Source organism: Plecotus auritus (genome assembly GCF_963455305.1).
Source record: "Plecotus auritus genome assembly, chromosome: 3".
Lineage (NCBI taxonomy): Eukaryota > Metazoa > Chordata > Mammalia > Chiroptera > Vespertilionidae > Plecotus > Plecotus auritus.
In genome coordinates this window covers 208,762,464-208,778,649 of record NC_137772.1, presented here as the reverse complement: position 1 = coordinate 208,778,649, position 16,186 = coordinate 208,762,464, and the positions used below count along the sequence as shown (strand labels likewise).

Sequence of the window (16,186 nt, the reverse complement as noted above, 5' to 3'; positions counted from 1 at the left end):
TTTTTGGTGCTCTTCACTCATTTGAATAGATTTCTACCTGGTACCATTTTCCTTCTGACTAAAGGCATTCTTTAACATTTCCTTATGATGAATTCCTTCAGTCTTTATAGTTCTGAAGAAGTTTTAATTTCATTTTAATTTTTGAAAGATGTTTTTGCTGGGTATAGAATTCTAAGTTGGGTATTTTCTTTTGGTACTTTAAAGAGGTTGCTCCACTGTCTCTGACATTATCTTTGTTCCTCTGTGCTTTTGACTTTCACTGCTTAAGAATTTTCCTTTGTCACTGGTTTTAAGAAATTTGATTATGATGTGCTCTGGTGTTATTTTATTTCTTGTGCTTGAGGTTCATTGAGTTTCTTGGGTCTATATCTGCTTTCCTCTCTCAGGGATCACAGTCCCATACTGTGAAATATCCATTATTTGAAAACTGTTTCACATATTTTGTCTCTTTAAAAAATTTCAGATGGATAAACTCAATCCCTATTATTTCATCTTGGTAAGAGGCAAAAATTTAATTTCAAGTTTTCCAAATATAAAAATTTTGTTTGTGCTTACTTAGTTTTTAAATTCTATGACAAAAATGTTTCATCTATACACATAAAGTTACTAAAATTGTTTTATTTATCCCTCCTCTTTCAATAAACATCAAGTGCATGTACAGAAAAAGGCAACAGGAAAAAGATTAATGAATTTAAATAAAGCATGAAGGCAAAACACACTTTTGTTTTCTAAGTCAGCTTGATAATGGTATATAAGGAAACTTGTTACAAGTCATAATGCTTTCATAATCTGCCAGGAAAAAAGATCACAGCAGCACCCTTTTATGCTTCAATACAAATGTATTCTCTGAGCCACAATAGGAAAAAGTAGTATTCCTGTTTTTATTCCTTGAAGTAGTTATTAGTATGTTTATACTTATTAAAAATATCCTTAAAATTTTCCATTGCTTTGGAAAATCATAAAGTTAGTAAGCTAACTCAATTTCTCTTTTAGTTTAGTATTTTCATCTCAGAAGTCAAAATTGGACAGGAGTAATATATAAAAGGTACATAGTTTAAGTCTTTGGGACAAGAGACTACAAGAAGGTAAACAAGCCAATAACCTGCCTAATCTTATATGATTAAAACTCCAGATCACAACAGGTAGATGTACACATCCACCTACTGTCAAAGAGTTATAAATCCTTTTGACAATCACCCTTTCTAAATTTGATGGTAAGGTCAATAATATGAAAATGTTAAATACAGCACACAAAGAATTAGAAAAAGTTAATGATATAAACCACAAAAAGAAATCCACACTTCTCATTTGGGAGAAAAAGAATTGCAATAATACAGTAATATTTAGTATCTACTATGAAATTTTCACTGATTATAAGTTGAATCATGTTCATTAAAACACTGTAGTATAATTTTGCTTATTATTAATTCATGAGATAATTAGTAGATATGCAGCTCTGGTCAAATCTTTCAAATCCTTAGAAGTTTTCATAGGTAAAGAGAAGTTTGCTAAAAATAAAACAAAACAAAAATAAACCAAACCAGAACAGAGATTTGTTAGAAGTACAATCTAATAACATAAATGCAATAGATAAAAGATAATTTGTGCAACTCAAAATTCCAAAAAATTGTCATATCAAATGTACAAATAATAAATAGTAGTCATACTTGACTTCATTAAGTTAACAAAATAATTAGTAATTAACCTTGTGTTTTATTAGTCAATTGCTTAGAAACACCAATTGCCATTTTAAAATTACTTTTTTCATAAAAATAGAATGCATATCAAACTCTTTAATTCCCAAACATCCAAAAAAAATTGGAAAGGCAAATGTCAATCAAAAAATATATCTGTTAAAAAAGGTGATTTTAAAACACCCATAACCTATTTTTTTTGCACAATTGTCTTATGAAAAAGGGCACTTAGTGTCTATCTAAACTTTAGATTCTAAAGCTTTCAGAAAAATAAAGATCCTACTGACTTTCCTATAGGCAAATTACACATTGTACAGCTTTTAATATAAAAATATAAATATTTTTGTCAGAGAGAATAAAACAGTGGTTGGTGTAAAATCCCATCACCTTTTTACTTGAAAATTTTTCCCAGAGGCCATAAAAACAACACTGATTCCATGTAGTTCTGTGTTGCCAAAAACTTCCCAAATTAAAAAACATTAAGGTATTCAGTGTAATTTCAAAAGTGGGCTCGCAGTCTTTTGTTTTCTTCTCGTAGTCTTTCAATTTCAGCCACTAAACCTTCATTTACTGAGTATCTTTCCAATAAAGAGTGCATTTCATTCTAGAAAAGGACAAAAATGCTTTTTAAATTACTTGGCATGTCACATTTATTTGGCATGTTTTACATACTGTCAGCTATCATTTCTCTCATGTTCAATTAACAGCTAAATGATATTCCTCAGACTTAACCACTCTTGTTACTTTATTAATGTAAATGAAAGACCACTAGTAAAACTAACATATTTTGGAGGCCTATATTTGCACATTTGAGGAGCTTTTTGCATATTTATTAAAGAAAATAAGTTGTAAAAAGTTGCCTTAACTATCAAATGTTAAAAAGAAGGGTGACTAGTTAAAAACTATTTTACTTATTAAATTTCTAAAACTCCTTGTTTATTTATCACAGGAATTAGATATAAGCAAGTAACAACTATATCGCCCTTTAATGGATTTTGCAGATCCAAAACTCTACACTCACTTAAAATAACATGTGTCATACATACCAATTGCATATGAAACTGTTTAATCATCTCCACTTGCAAATTCACTATATCCCTATGACATGCTTCTCTAGGGAAGAATACAAAATACTTGTTAGAATTGTAACAGTTTTACCAACTCTATATCTTTCAAGAAACTACTTAAGCTTTCTCATTTTTCAAATTATTGGGTGTTAGCAATTATTATTACACTTGCACCTAGCACTTGTTTACTATGTGTTAGGCACTTTCTTGTACTTTAAATGTAAGAACTTATTTAAGCTTCACCACTAGTTATAATTATTACCTCCTTTTTACTAATAAAGTAACTGAGCCATAGAGCAGTTATAACTTATCCAAAGTCATACAACCAGTAAAGAGCAGACCTAAAATATAAACCCAGGCTATCTACTTCTACTATACTACACTACATTCCTTAATACAGAAATTATCAAGACACAGGTTTGTATTACAATGAAATACAGATAATATACTAGCTTACAATGTTTTAACTATTATCTATGTTTTATCCATTGAAAAATGTGTCTAGATAAAATGGAAAGATGTTATTTGGGTGGTTATAACATAGTTTATTCAATAAAATGCTATTAATTCATGCTTACAAAAGAATACATGAAAACTACTAGAATGAAGTATAATAATAAAAGAAACACTCAGTCACCCACCATAAAATTTCTAAGCTAGAACAGTACCAAAATCATAGAAACTTCCTGTATGCTCCTCTCTGATTCCATCACTAAACTCTTGGGAGAAGCCCAAAAAAGAAGACAATACTACTCTGCTGAATTTTGCTTAAGCAAAAAAAAAAAAAAAAAAAAAAAAAAATGCTTTACAGTACATTTGTATAACATAGAATCTCTCTCTACTGAATACATTTTCAATTTGCTTGCTTTGAGCATTACAAAAAGGGTACCATATACTATGTAGTTTTGAGTAGTGTACCCTTAGAAAATAATCCAGTATCACATTTTCAAGATTCATGATCTATATATCTGTAATTCACTGATTTATACTGATGTATACATTCTCCTGTCAATTGGCATTGGGTTGTTTATAAGTTTTACGGTTACTACCTGAAGTCATCCAATGTTTCCTGTATCATGTTCTGAATAAAACGGATTTGAACGGATGTCAATGGTGCATTTGGCCGATTATTTCCAATGGTATCAGCTATTTTTTCCGACAGTGAACTGGCAACTCCAGCAGTGACAGAAGATGCTAACTTTGGATCTAAAACAAAACAATGGAGAAAATATTAATAGTCAACTTGGACTAAGAGTCATCAAACATTTCTAAGTAAGATTTGGCATGAGAAAACTTGAAAAACTCGTAAAGAAAAGTGTTCCTGTGACATTTAGAAAAATGCACTGTTTGGAATACAAATCTTAAGAAACTTTCTATGACATTATTTCTAATAGTCATTTATCTATCTATATATGAACTGCCAAATGACTAATGTAGTAACATACGACAGAGGAACTGATCTTGAAGAATCTCTAAACCTCTTATAAAAGATGAATGTGACAAGCTTCAGCACAAACTAGATAAACCAACAGAGTACATGAGTAAAGTAGTGCTACAGGCAAAGCCCCAGAGTTTAAGCTAATGCAATGTATCTAGAGAAACCTTAAGGTAAAACACAGATTTCTATATAAAAGAGCTGCTTCCACACAAAGAGTTGTTTGTATGGATAACTCTTATAGCTGAATCTAATATCCCTTTACTAGTAAGTGTGGATCAAGTTTTTAGGGTCTGTGGTATTAACTCTACAAATAGGACTTTAATATGGGGGGAGAAAAAGATACTAATATAAAATAGTATTGAATGTCAACTGAAATTGACAAGTCAAAAAATAACATTAAAAAAACAAATACAGTTGGGATGAACATCTTTGCAAATAAATCTTCATCTTAATTTTAAAAAAGACAAATTTTAGGTAATTGACCCATTTTCACAGGGTTCTACACCATATTCCTATCCGTACCATATGATATCAAGACATACAGATGAGATTGAAAATGAAATTCACACCAAGAGTATCAAATAAATGTGGTTATATTTAATCATTCATATACATTTTATTGTCTTCTAGTAAGAGGGTTACACTAGAGAAATGTAATAAATTTCCAACTCCTTGAACATTTAAACTCCTTGAAAATTTAAAATTGTGTCTGTGATCACTCCTTTCAAGTTAAATAGTGAGGGTTTCCAACTTAACACTTTCCAATATTAGCAAATTTTGTGTACTTACTTGGAGCTGAGGATCCATTGACTGTGGGTTCATACGGTAACCGGGCTTCCTTTTCTTTTCCAGGCTTTTCACATTTCTCAGGACTTCTTGTTTGGTTGGATGATGGAGAGGTATTTAGACTTCCAGTATCAGCACCGGAGATCAACTTTGCAAACTTTACAGTTAAAATAAACAATTAATATATAAATTCTGGCTTTACCCATATCATCCACATAATTTGTACCAACTTTCTTTTATCTAGTGGGTAGGGCCAGGTAAAGGGAAAATAAAAAGGGATATAGAAAGAGAAAAAAATTGCTAGGGCTAGTGGCAAATAAATCAAGTTTACTAATCAAAAACAATATCAATAATAGCACGATAAAGAAAAGTTCATTTACTAAGCATCTGGCTGTTGAATATAATTTAAAATAGCGATCACAGGCAAAAACAAAGCCCCCCCCCCCCCCCGCCCGCCACACACACACAAAACACCCCAACCTTTCATTTATAACTAGTCAGAAGTATTTGAAAAATAAGTTAAAAGACATTTTTTACTTCTTGAATGTTATCTTTATAATATCATCCTAAAAATAAATATGAAAATAAATGGATATACTGCACAACAGATTCAGCCTTCCTGGTAATATTTGATCATTTTAAATCCTTTCATAATAAATTAACTTCTATATTGAGTACTGTATTATAGCACCACCAATTTACTCTAAGACTTAGAGTAATTGCCTTGACCACCAACTTGGTGCTTTCTGCCACAATGGAAATACATCCTAAAAAATTCAGGTATAAAATATTACTACACAGACAGCTATATCAAGTTTCTTGTCCTATAAAAAATATAGAGTATGACATCTGTTGCTATCCTCATCATATCCAGTGATAAGATTTCAAGAGTATCCTTTAGTTTTTAACACATGACACCAAGATTGAAGAGTATTTTTCTACCTAGTGAGTGCACAGCACTGTCACTAGTTAGGACAAATGCAAAGGCTGCTGCCTGCTTCCTAGTGACGGCCTTCATCATGCTTGCTAGTGATAAACACACAGTGAGCTCAGTACCACTTTCAGGCAGATACCTGTTTGAAGGAGTCTTTAGGTTCCTGTTTTCCCGGATACGTTTTCTTAGGTTCAGCTGTCGGATCATGATGTTCATTTTCTTCTTTCCCGGGAGATCCCATAAAGACATTAAAGGGACTAGAATGCAATACTGAAGTGCCTGAGGCTCCTTGATTTTTTCTTGGAGGAAACACTGAGTTCAATTGTGTTAAAAAGTCAAGGCCTGAAAAAGAGGAGGAAAAAAGCTGTGTTTGCATATGATGTTCTCCAATGTTGGATATTTAACAAAAGCATTTAACACAACAGACAGACTAATATGATGGAAAGACATGGGATTTGGATACAGAAATCAGGTTCACTTATCAGCTCTAGCCCTTATTTGATGCAAAAAAAAATCGTAAAACGCTCTGTAACTGCATTCTGATCTACAAATCTATATATATAAAACCCTAAACAACTGGTCAACGGGTCAACCATTTGACCACTCACTATACCACGCACTGACCACCAGGGGGCAGATGCTCAACGCAGGAGCTGCCCCCTAGTGGTCAGTGCACTCCCACAGCGGGAACACGGCTCAGCAAGCTTATCAAGTGGTGGTGGCGGCAGGCACAGTGGGGCGGTGATGAGCGGGAGTGGCGCATTGCCCGGCCTGGGCTTGGGCTCCTCCCCAGCCACCTGCCACTTCACGCACTACTACATCCCTTGGGGATGTCGGACTGCCAGGAGGATCGGGCTGAAACCAGCAGTCCGACATCCCCCAAAGGGTCTCAGATTGCGAGAGGGCGCAGGCTAGGCTGAGGGACCCCATCGGTGCACGAAACCGTGCACCAGGCCTCTAGTTTGTGAATAATGATATCTATTTCCTTGACTGGTGAGGCTTAAAGGAGATGTGGTATATGAAAATACTTTGAAAACTGAAAAACACAATGGACATTTTAATCAGTATTAGTTTTTGACAACGGAAGCATTCATTTGGTTCACACTGTGATATATGTCTTGGCAGGCAGCCTCTAAGAAGGCCCCTAATGATCCCTGACTTCTGGCATGGATCCATGCCCTCGAGTAATCCCCTCCCTTTGAATGTGGGTTGGACCTAGTAACTCGCTTCTAACAAAGAGAATACCTTTGAAGCTTATGTTACAAACACACTGTGGTTTTCCATCTTGGGTGCCCTCTCACTCTCCTGCTCACCAGCTCTAAGGGAAGCCAGTTGGCCCGTTGTCAGCTTCCCTGTGGAGAAGCCCACAGGGGAATAAACCTATTAATGTCTTTGCTCACAGACACATGAATGAACTTGGAAGCAGATCTTTGCCCAGTTAAGTCTGGAGATGACTGCAGCCCCGTTGACACGCTGATTAAAGCACCAAGAGTCCTAAAGCCAAAGGCACTCAAGCTAAGCCATGCTTAACCCACACTTTATGAGATGATAAATGCTCTTTTAAAATTCAAAATGTTGGGGTAATTTGTTACACAGGGATAGATAACACAATATCACTTACAATTTTCATTAAAACACTTCTCAATAGTTCTTACCATCTCCTTTGCCTATGGTCTCATCACCTCCCTTATTAACCACAGCATCTGTAAGAAAATTAGAAAATCAAATTTAAAAGACAATAAAAAAGATGCTAGAGCAACTTAGAATTACTATTCATTCCCCAAAGAGTTCAAAGATAATAATTTTAAGAAGAAAATCTGAGTAAAGTTAAAGCTAGTACTCACATAAACTCCCCTTTTCATTCTTTTAGCTTCACAGCGCAAATATAAAAAGACAATCCTATGATACTAGAGGCCCGGTGCACGAAATTCGTGCACGGTAGGGTCCCTAGGCCTGGCTGGTGATCAGGTTTCTTGCCTCACCACCTCCTCTTTCTCTCGCTCCCTCAGCACCCTAACACTGCCACTGGTCGCCCGCCATGTTCCGCGCCACCCCCTGGTGGTCAGTACACATCATAGCAAGAGATAAAACTTCCATTCTCCTGGTCAAACTCCCAAGGGGACACTTTGCATATTTATCTTTTTATATATAGAGATAGTTATTTTAATGAGACAGCCAAGTATACCAGGAAAAGCACGGTAGTGAGGACCAAAGATCTGTAATTCAGTTCTGCCTATATCACTTAATAGCTTTGTGACCTTGGACAAACATTAATACAATTAAACTTCAGTTTCTGCATCTATTTAAAGGAAATAATGTCCTAACCATCTCACAAGATTTTATTGAGAATCAACTGAAATAACATAAAAACATTTTGCAAGCAATACAATGCTATAAAATACATAAGGTTTTAAGGTTTTATTAAAATTTATTTCAATGGCAGAAATATTCATTTACCAATTACCAACCAAATATTGCTTAACTCCATTTTAATGAATTAATAGAAAAATAGTCAAATTCACCAGAAACTCTAATGGCCAATAAATTGATTGTCATAAATGATTATCATATTAGTAGGACTATCGTCCATCTATCCTATCCTTCCATCCATCTGCGTGTGTGTGTGTGTGTGTGTGTGTATATATATATATATATACACACACACACACACACACACACACACACATATATATTATATATTATATATACCTAGTAATTGCATAGCACACAAACACTTTTAAAAGTTATTAGTTTTCCCCTAACAAAAGCAGAAGTATTTAAAAGATGAAGAAATTGAGCCAAAACAGATTAAGCCTTTTACTAGTCGAGTTTCATCCTTGCAAATCTCTTGTCTTGATAATAAAAACAATACTATATTTAGTATCCATGTTTTCTTCTCATTAATAATACAAAAGTCTAATAAATGAAAGGCATATGGCTCATATACTAATATTTTTTTAAATAGCTGAAGTAATTAAAGGGGAATTTCTTTATTTATCTGGAATACCATTAAAGAGGATTTCATTCATAACTCAAAATCCTCCACAAAGCCCCTTCCTACAGTCTTCAACTCAATAGTTAACTCCAGGGGTTCTCATAAGCCAAGGTCCCCAACTGGGCACTTACTTCCGAAACCTGTTTCAACTCCAGCACAAGCCACTTTCCCTCCTTCACCCCCATCCTTCCTCTCTTTCCTCTAACTATGCATCCTGACCTCGCTTTGTCTTGAAAGAAAGGAATCTTTCCCTTTTTCATTAGGTGGAAGATAAAGGAGTTTGACCTAGCAAGTGAAGTATTTTCAGGCTAGGGTAAGGCAGAAGACACTCAGTAATACTATATAATCACATATGTATTTGTTGTTTCTAATTATGAAATTAATTGGAGAAAATTTGGAAAACAGACAATTTTGAAGTAAAAAATGAAATTTTATAAGATCGGAGGCACATGTAACAATTTAAACACCCTGCTATTGTTGACATTTAAATTCATTCCAGTTTTTCACTATTATACAGTAAACATACAAAGCTTTCGGGCTTTTCAGAACATTGTCTTAGGTAAACTTACAGAAATGGAATTAACAGGCCAAAAAGTATGAGTATTTAAACCTGCCAAAACATCCTCTAGAAATTCACCCATATTATTGGTAAAACTCCTGTTAGCAGTGGAACTATCCCATTAAGGTTAACAGAATGAACGTCAGTACCAAAAGAACACAGCCAAACAATGGGCCTAGTTCATACAGTGTGAACAACAATGATAAATAATATTTCCATTCAACAAGCTGACAGTTTTTGCTTTTTTTAAAAAATGGCAGTAACTACTAGCAATGGGAAGTGTGTGTGTGTGTGTGAGGTAGTTTCATACACAGTATAGAAGATGAGGCAATATATCACTTAGCCATATTTCTCCATGAAAACATTTAATGAATACCAATTAAATATTAATAATCGCAAAAACAAATGTTTTTTAAAAGTTAGGAAGATATATTTTATCTATCAATACCCAAGATTTTACAAAAATTTATTAAAAAGTAAATACAGCCCTAGCCGGTTTGGCTCAGTAGATAGAGCGTCAGCCTGAGGACTAAAGGGTCCCGGGTTCGATTCTGGTCAAGGGCATATGCCTTGGTTGCGGGCACATCCCCAGGAGGGGGTGTGCAGGAGGCAGCAGATCAGTGTTTCTCTCTCATTAATGTTTCTAACGCTCTATCCTGCTCCCTTCCTCTTTGAAATCAATAAAGATATATTAAAAAAAAAAAGTAAATACAAGTAAAAGATTGCCTATGAAGGCAAAACTTGCTTTAACTTCAGAGCTATCTGCAAATTTCCCATGTAAAAATTACCAGCATATATTTTGGAATATAGTTACCTAAAATATCATGTCAAAGGAAAAAATACCACCCCAGGGATTGAGAAAATGAGCAAACTGTCGTCACAAGAGTTATCCTGAAGCTGCTTCCCACATCTCTTAGCCAGAATAAAAGTGTAAGGCTACCAGCAAGAGAACATGATCCTCTGACCTGAACAGACTTACCATCTCTGATAGGTGAGAACATGTCCCCCAAACTACTTGTTCTAGTATCATCAAGACTGGAGAAATCCTGATTTTTCCCACTGTCTGTTTCCTTAGATAAAATATCTGTGTTGATGCTTCGAGACAAACCTTATAGAAATTAGATATAAAAATGTTATTACATCTAAAGAAATTTATCAGAAGCAAGGTTCTAAAAATATAAAACTGAAAGCAACAAATGAATGAAAAAGAAAAACAGGGGTAAGAGATCAACCAAATGACTTGTAACCCATGGACACAGACAGTAGGGGGGTGAGGGCATGTGCTGGGGGATGGGAACAGCCGGGGAGAAGTCAATAAGGGGAAAAGGAGACACATGTCATACTTAAACAATGAAGAATTTAAATTTAAAGAAAAAAAACTCGTAGACACTGATAACAGCATGGTAGTTACCAGATGGAAGGGGGGTAGAGTGGGGAATAGGGTAGTGAAGGATAAAAGGGGTCAAACATATGGTGACAAAAGATTTGATTTGGGGTGGTAAACATACAATGCAATACATAGATGATGTATCATAGAATAGTACATTTGAAGGAATATATAATTTCATTAAGCAATGCCACCCCAATAAAATTAATTTTAAAATAATTTTTAAAAGAATATATGATTTTGTGAATAAATAAAAAAATTAATGTATTACCCATATTATTGGTAATATTACAACTGTGAGCATCGGGGGGGGGGGGCAGAATTTAACAATAATTCATTTAACCATAACTTTCATGGAATGATGGGCTCCCCCAAAATCAAATAACTTATTTATTCACATACCACCATGTTACTGTAGCCATTATTTTGAATTTTTTTCTAAAATAATATATATATTTACTTCTGTCTTAAAAGTATTCTGAACATATAACTTAGTTGATTATCTACAAATGATAATCATAAAAAAAAGTCTGTAAGGCATATGTAGCACAATGCCTATCAGATAGCAGGATTCAAGTTATGTTAGTTCTCTCCCCAATTTGCAGTGAATAGATATTTTTCCCTCTTCTTTTTCTTCACTAACAGGGGGAGCTTAACATTGCTCTAGGCCAGTGGTCGGCAAACTCATTAGTCAACAGAGCCAAATATCAACAGTACGATTGAAATTTCTTTTGAGAGCCAAATTTTTCAAACTTCAACTTCTTCTAACGCCACTTCTTCAAAATAGACTCACGCAGGCCGTGGTATTTTGTGGAAGAGCCACACTCAAGGGGCCAAAGAGCCGCATGTGGCTCGCGAGCCGCGGTGTGCCGACCACTGTTCTAGTAGGCATTATCAACCTCAAATGACTTCACTGACCTCACAACAGTTTACTAAGAGGAAGGAAACCAGAATCCCAAACTCACAGAGAATAGTAAAATAGACAATAAAAAGGCAGAGCGCCGTTTTTCATTCCTTATATGGCTGTTTCCTTCTGAAAATAAGCAGCAGTAACAAGACTGCAGAGGTTGTTTTCAATACCTAAATCAGGACCACTTTAGTAGAAGCAACATGAACTTTCTGTCAAACTTCAGATTTCACAAGAAGATTAAAATGATAATAGTAATAATGATGATCATGATAACAATATTATTAATCACACCATATTTATTGAGTGCCCACCATGTGCCAGGCACTTTTGATACATTTTTCTCTGATTTTCACAATAACCCTACAAGTTATTATCTGTGGAAGAGAAAAATGAGATTCAGAATGGCTAAGAAAACTGCCAAAGTCATCCTGGTGAGAAGTGAAAGACCTGAGACTTAACCCTAATATACTCTACATGTTTCAGAGGGGGAAAAAATGGGTGTGTGTGTGTGTGTGCGCGAGAGAGAGAAATTTAGGAAGCAATGTGGCAAAATTTATAAAATGGCGAATCTGCTGGACAGTTGAGCTCAGGAGTTCTTTATATATTATTGAAGCTTTTCTGTAAGTTTGAAATTATTTCAAAATAAAATTAATGAACAGAATTTCTAACTATGCATGCAGAGCAAAAATTCATTTTGCCAGAAACTGCTAATTAGGAAAGAGCTGTTAATCAGTGACCCTGCAGACCAAAGTCTTCAATTCCTAATTAATGCTGTCATTGTTAAACATAGCCTCCTTCTTAAAAACTAAATACAGACTTCATAAAATTTACAGTAAATGAGAAAAATATTTTGTTTACTTTTTGAAAATTATGCATAAAATTGATAGTAAATTAAAGTTTTAAAATATTGGCAATTTTAATATAGTTAAGTAAACATTTTTTGGCAAACATTACTCAAAGTAATTTTCAAAAAGACTTTCTTCTTTTAAGTAGATAGCATTTATTTTTCCACGTAATGTAATAATTTCTATGGGAGGACAATGTAGCTATTTACAGAAAATTTGTAGTGAATATACTTACAACTTTAAAAAAACCATTCCACATTATGAATGTTAACAAATTAAACTTTTGCTTATACTTGGAAATAGTAAACTCTGACTGAAAAGGCACCAACAAATATTTTTGTCCATGTCAAGCACTTGTCCTAAAAATTTAAAAAGACATGGATGGGTACATCCATTTCTAATGAGAATATTTTGAAAACATACTGGCATATGTACCATGTAGACTTTTTAAAATATCTGTTGCATGTTGACAGTGTAGCATATTTCTTAAAATAAAAACCAGAAGGTTTTTAGGAATTTAGGAAATATGATCTTTATTGCGGGCAAATAATATATTCTATAGTAGGTATGGGGAAGCTTATCATCATATTATACCTTCACAATGTCTAAATAAATTCCTCTTTAAGAAATGCTTGATTATCAACGTAGAAAAAATTTATTTAAAATTATAATATTTTCATTTAACAAACTGCTAGTATGTGGCTTAATATGAGCCAGGCACTATTTAATTAAATACATTCATTTCATCACTTGATTTACCTTCCATTCTAAAATACGAAATAAAAGGAGCCATTAATAGCTTTTAAAAAAAGAAAAGACCTCAGAGATCAAATCATGACATCAAAATTGCATTCTCTACTGATTAACCTGAAGACACAATGTAAAGTCACCCAGTCTAGTTAGTATTAAAAATGAATAATTTGAGTTGTTTTTTTAAGATAATCAATATCTTTTACAACAGAAGTTCAACTAAATAGACTAAGAGAAATGCTTTTTCATTAATTTTTTAAAGAATTTATAGCTGAAGTTAAAATGTTCACTTCTTCAATGATATTTACTAATAATTTTATGTAAATACTCAAGTGAATTTGAGTTCTTGGTTCCTGAAGGAAGTATAATTATATATGTTGGGGTGGGGGGTCACTCCAAATACTATATATAAGCACCACTTACCTGCTTTGTCTTGGGCAGCAACTGTGCCTTTCCCCACGGCTGTTGTCATGGGCGGTGGCAGAACCGTGGCAGGGGCAGTGGCTTCCCTGACAGTTCCACAACTCTGAGCTCCCCCACTAGTAGCGCTCACAGGAACAGTCCGTTTGTTCACAGCTGAGGCCTTACTTGAAGAGTCTTTATTTAAACCTGACTGAAATGTAATGGAATATTTAAAAGCTCAGGTTTCTAATGCTCCCTACTGTTATTAATATTTTATAAATTCCCTATTAGAGTAAAAATATGTATATTTTTCCTTACAAATTTTAAGCTTGCTAGTATAGCTGAGAGTTTCCCTCTCAACCAAAAAAGCCTTTTAAAATATGAAAAGAGGGAAATATGAGAATTAAGTAAAATTAAAAAAAATAGTTTTAAAACCAAGTATCAAATGCTTTGTACTAAAATTATATTAAATGCTTTTTATATAAAAATGATTATGAAGCCAAACTACACTGTGTTTGACTGACAACATAAAATTTCTATATTCTGAGCTAGATTTATTTAGTAAAATAAAAAATTCAGAAAGAAAATATCTTACCTTAGAAAGAGCAGTGGAGTACTGAAATGCTATACACTGCACAGATGTCTTATGAGCACTGATGGTTTTAACTGGTGATTTCAACATCCTTAAATCATACTGATATATTTTCCCACGGGAGGATCCAATAGCCAAAGTGGCACCATCAGGCATGAAATCTACTGCAGTTAGAGGAGTGTCAGCCACTAAAGTCTTCACTAGCCTTTGGAAAGAGAGCAAGTCTATGTAGATATATGAGTGTATACAGGTATATAAGCTTATGTGACATATAAATAACTGTAGCATATCAAAACCAAACTTACTTAGGATTGGGCAAGTAGCATACACATTCCAAACATTTATTTTAAAGCATAAATTCAGAATTAGAGACATTTCCAGTGCCATGGCATATGGAGGAACTGCTAAACACTTCATCCTATTTTTCTATTCACACTACATGTTCTAGAAGCAGTACCTATTTCTTTAAGTAATTGTTACCTTGGCAATGAATATGACAAAATTCCTGGGTGCTACTCCACAATAAAAGGGCTCTAGCCTCAGAATTAAGGAGGCTCCCAGTATCCCTTTTCCATTTATTGACCTGCTTAAGCCTCAAGAGGACTATGACCTTTCATAGGAGAGCAGCTGCTGCTTTGTTCTTGGTTCTGTATCTCCTGACCAAAAAGCTAACTGAACCCATGTGGCTTGATCCTCAGGAAGCAAGGAGAGAAATATGGATACCGATCTGCTGAAGCTGAGCTCTTTACTGGAATGTCTGATATAAGAGAGAAATGCCTTACTGGCTCAGGACTCTTAGTAAATTAGTTCAAAAAAATAGTAAAAAGACAAAAGAATGTAAAGTAAGTAACAGTAAATTTCTAATAAGGGCTGACAGTAGGTCCTTCCCTAGTAATAACATTACCATTTTTTTAAACAGGATTTTGCATATTGTTAGGTATCTTGAATACACCTGTAGCATTTTTGCAGCTTTTTTAAAAGCTAACCAAGCACCCTTATAAATCTAAGAAGTACAGGAAGGCACAACAAACCCAGATACTTAGATTATGTGCCCTTTAGCTCTAGACCACTGGTTCTCAACTGAAGGTCGTTAAGATGTCACAACTAGGAAAGTGCTACTGGCATCTAATGGGTAGAGGCCAGGGATGTTGTTGAACATCCCACAGTACCCAGGACAGTTCTTCACAACCAAGAATCACCCAGCCCAAAATACTGATCATTCAGACACCCTGCTTTACATAAGGAATTGATTTTAAAGCAAATTAACCATATTTAGTTATATTTTTAAAAAGAATAACGTGCATACATGTTAAAATAAAGATGTGAAATCATTAGCAGGCTATCCTTCAATGTTCACAATCCAGAAGTGCTCTAAATAAGCCAGCCAGAAAAAGACAAGTACCACAGGATTTCACTGATAGGTGGAATCTAATGAACAAAATACACTAACAAAACAGAAACAGACTCAACAGATACAGAGAACAGACTGACAGCTGTCAGAGGGGAGGGGGGTTGGGGGACTGGGTAAAAAGGTGAAAGGTTAAGAAAAACGAAAACCTCATAGGCACGACAAACAACAGTAGGATGATTACAAGAGAGAAAGGCAGAGGAAGGTAGAGAGGTAGAAGAGGGAAAAGGGAGAATAAATGGTGACGAAAGACATCACTATGGGTGGTGAACACACAATGCAATATACAGATGATGTATTATAAAATTGTACACCTCAAACCTATTTAATTTTATTAACCAAAGTCATCCCAGTAAATTCAAATTTTTAAAAAAGGAAACGGAATAATAATTAAAAAATAATACCCAAATCTCATCTAT

At 34.4% G+C, this 16,186-nt stretch overlaps 1 protein-coding gene across 3 annotated transcripts in view; it reads right to left on the bottom strand.

Moving 5' to 3' along the window:
- Positions 1-490: 490 nt before the first annotated feature.
- NEDD1 (NEDD1 gamma-tubulin ring complex targeting factor) overlaps positions 491-16,186 on the bottom strand; it is a 28,717-nt gene continuing 13,021 nt past the window's right edge. The window contains exons 7-16 of one of the 3 annotated variants that reach the window (XR_013960226.1): positions 14,363-14,564; positions 13,789-13,978; positions 10,453-10,581; positions 7,575-7,622; positions 6,059-6,261; positions 4,989-5,142; positions 3,811-3,967; positions 2,741-2,807; positions 2,082-2,298; positions 602-1,508 (exon numbers count right to left, since the gene is read on the bottom strand). Coding sequence is in view for 2 of the 3 variants with exons in the window: in XM_080662073.1 (XP_080518199.1) it covers positions 2,194-2,298; positions 2,741-2,807; positions 3,811-3,967; positions 4,989-5,142; positions 6,059-6,261; positions 7,575-7,622; positions 10,453-10,581; positions 13,789-13,978; positions 14,363-14,564 (1,255 nt within the window). In the remaining variant the exon portion in view is untranslated. Of the gene's footprint in view, positions 2,299-2,740; positions 2,808-3,810; positions 3,968-4,988; positions 5,143-6,058; positions 6,262-7,574; positions 7,623-10,452; positions 10,582-13,788; positions 13,979-14,362; positions 14,565-16,186 lie in introns of all 3 variants that reach the window. The other 2 variants (XM_080662073.1, XM_080662074.1) reach the window with 2 other exon arrangements.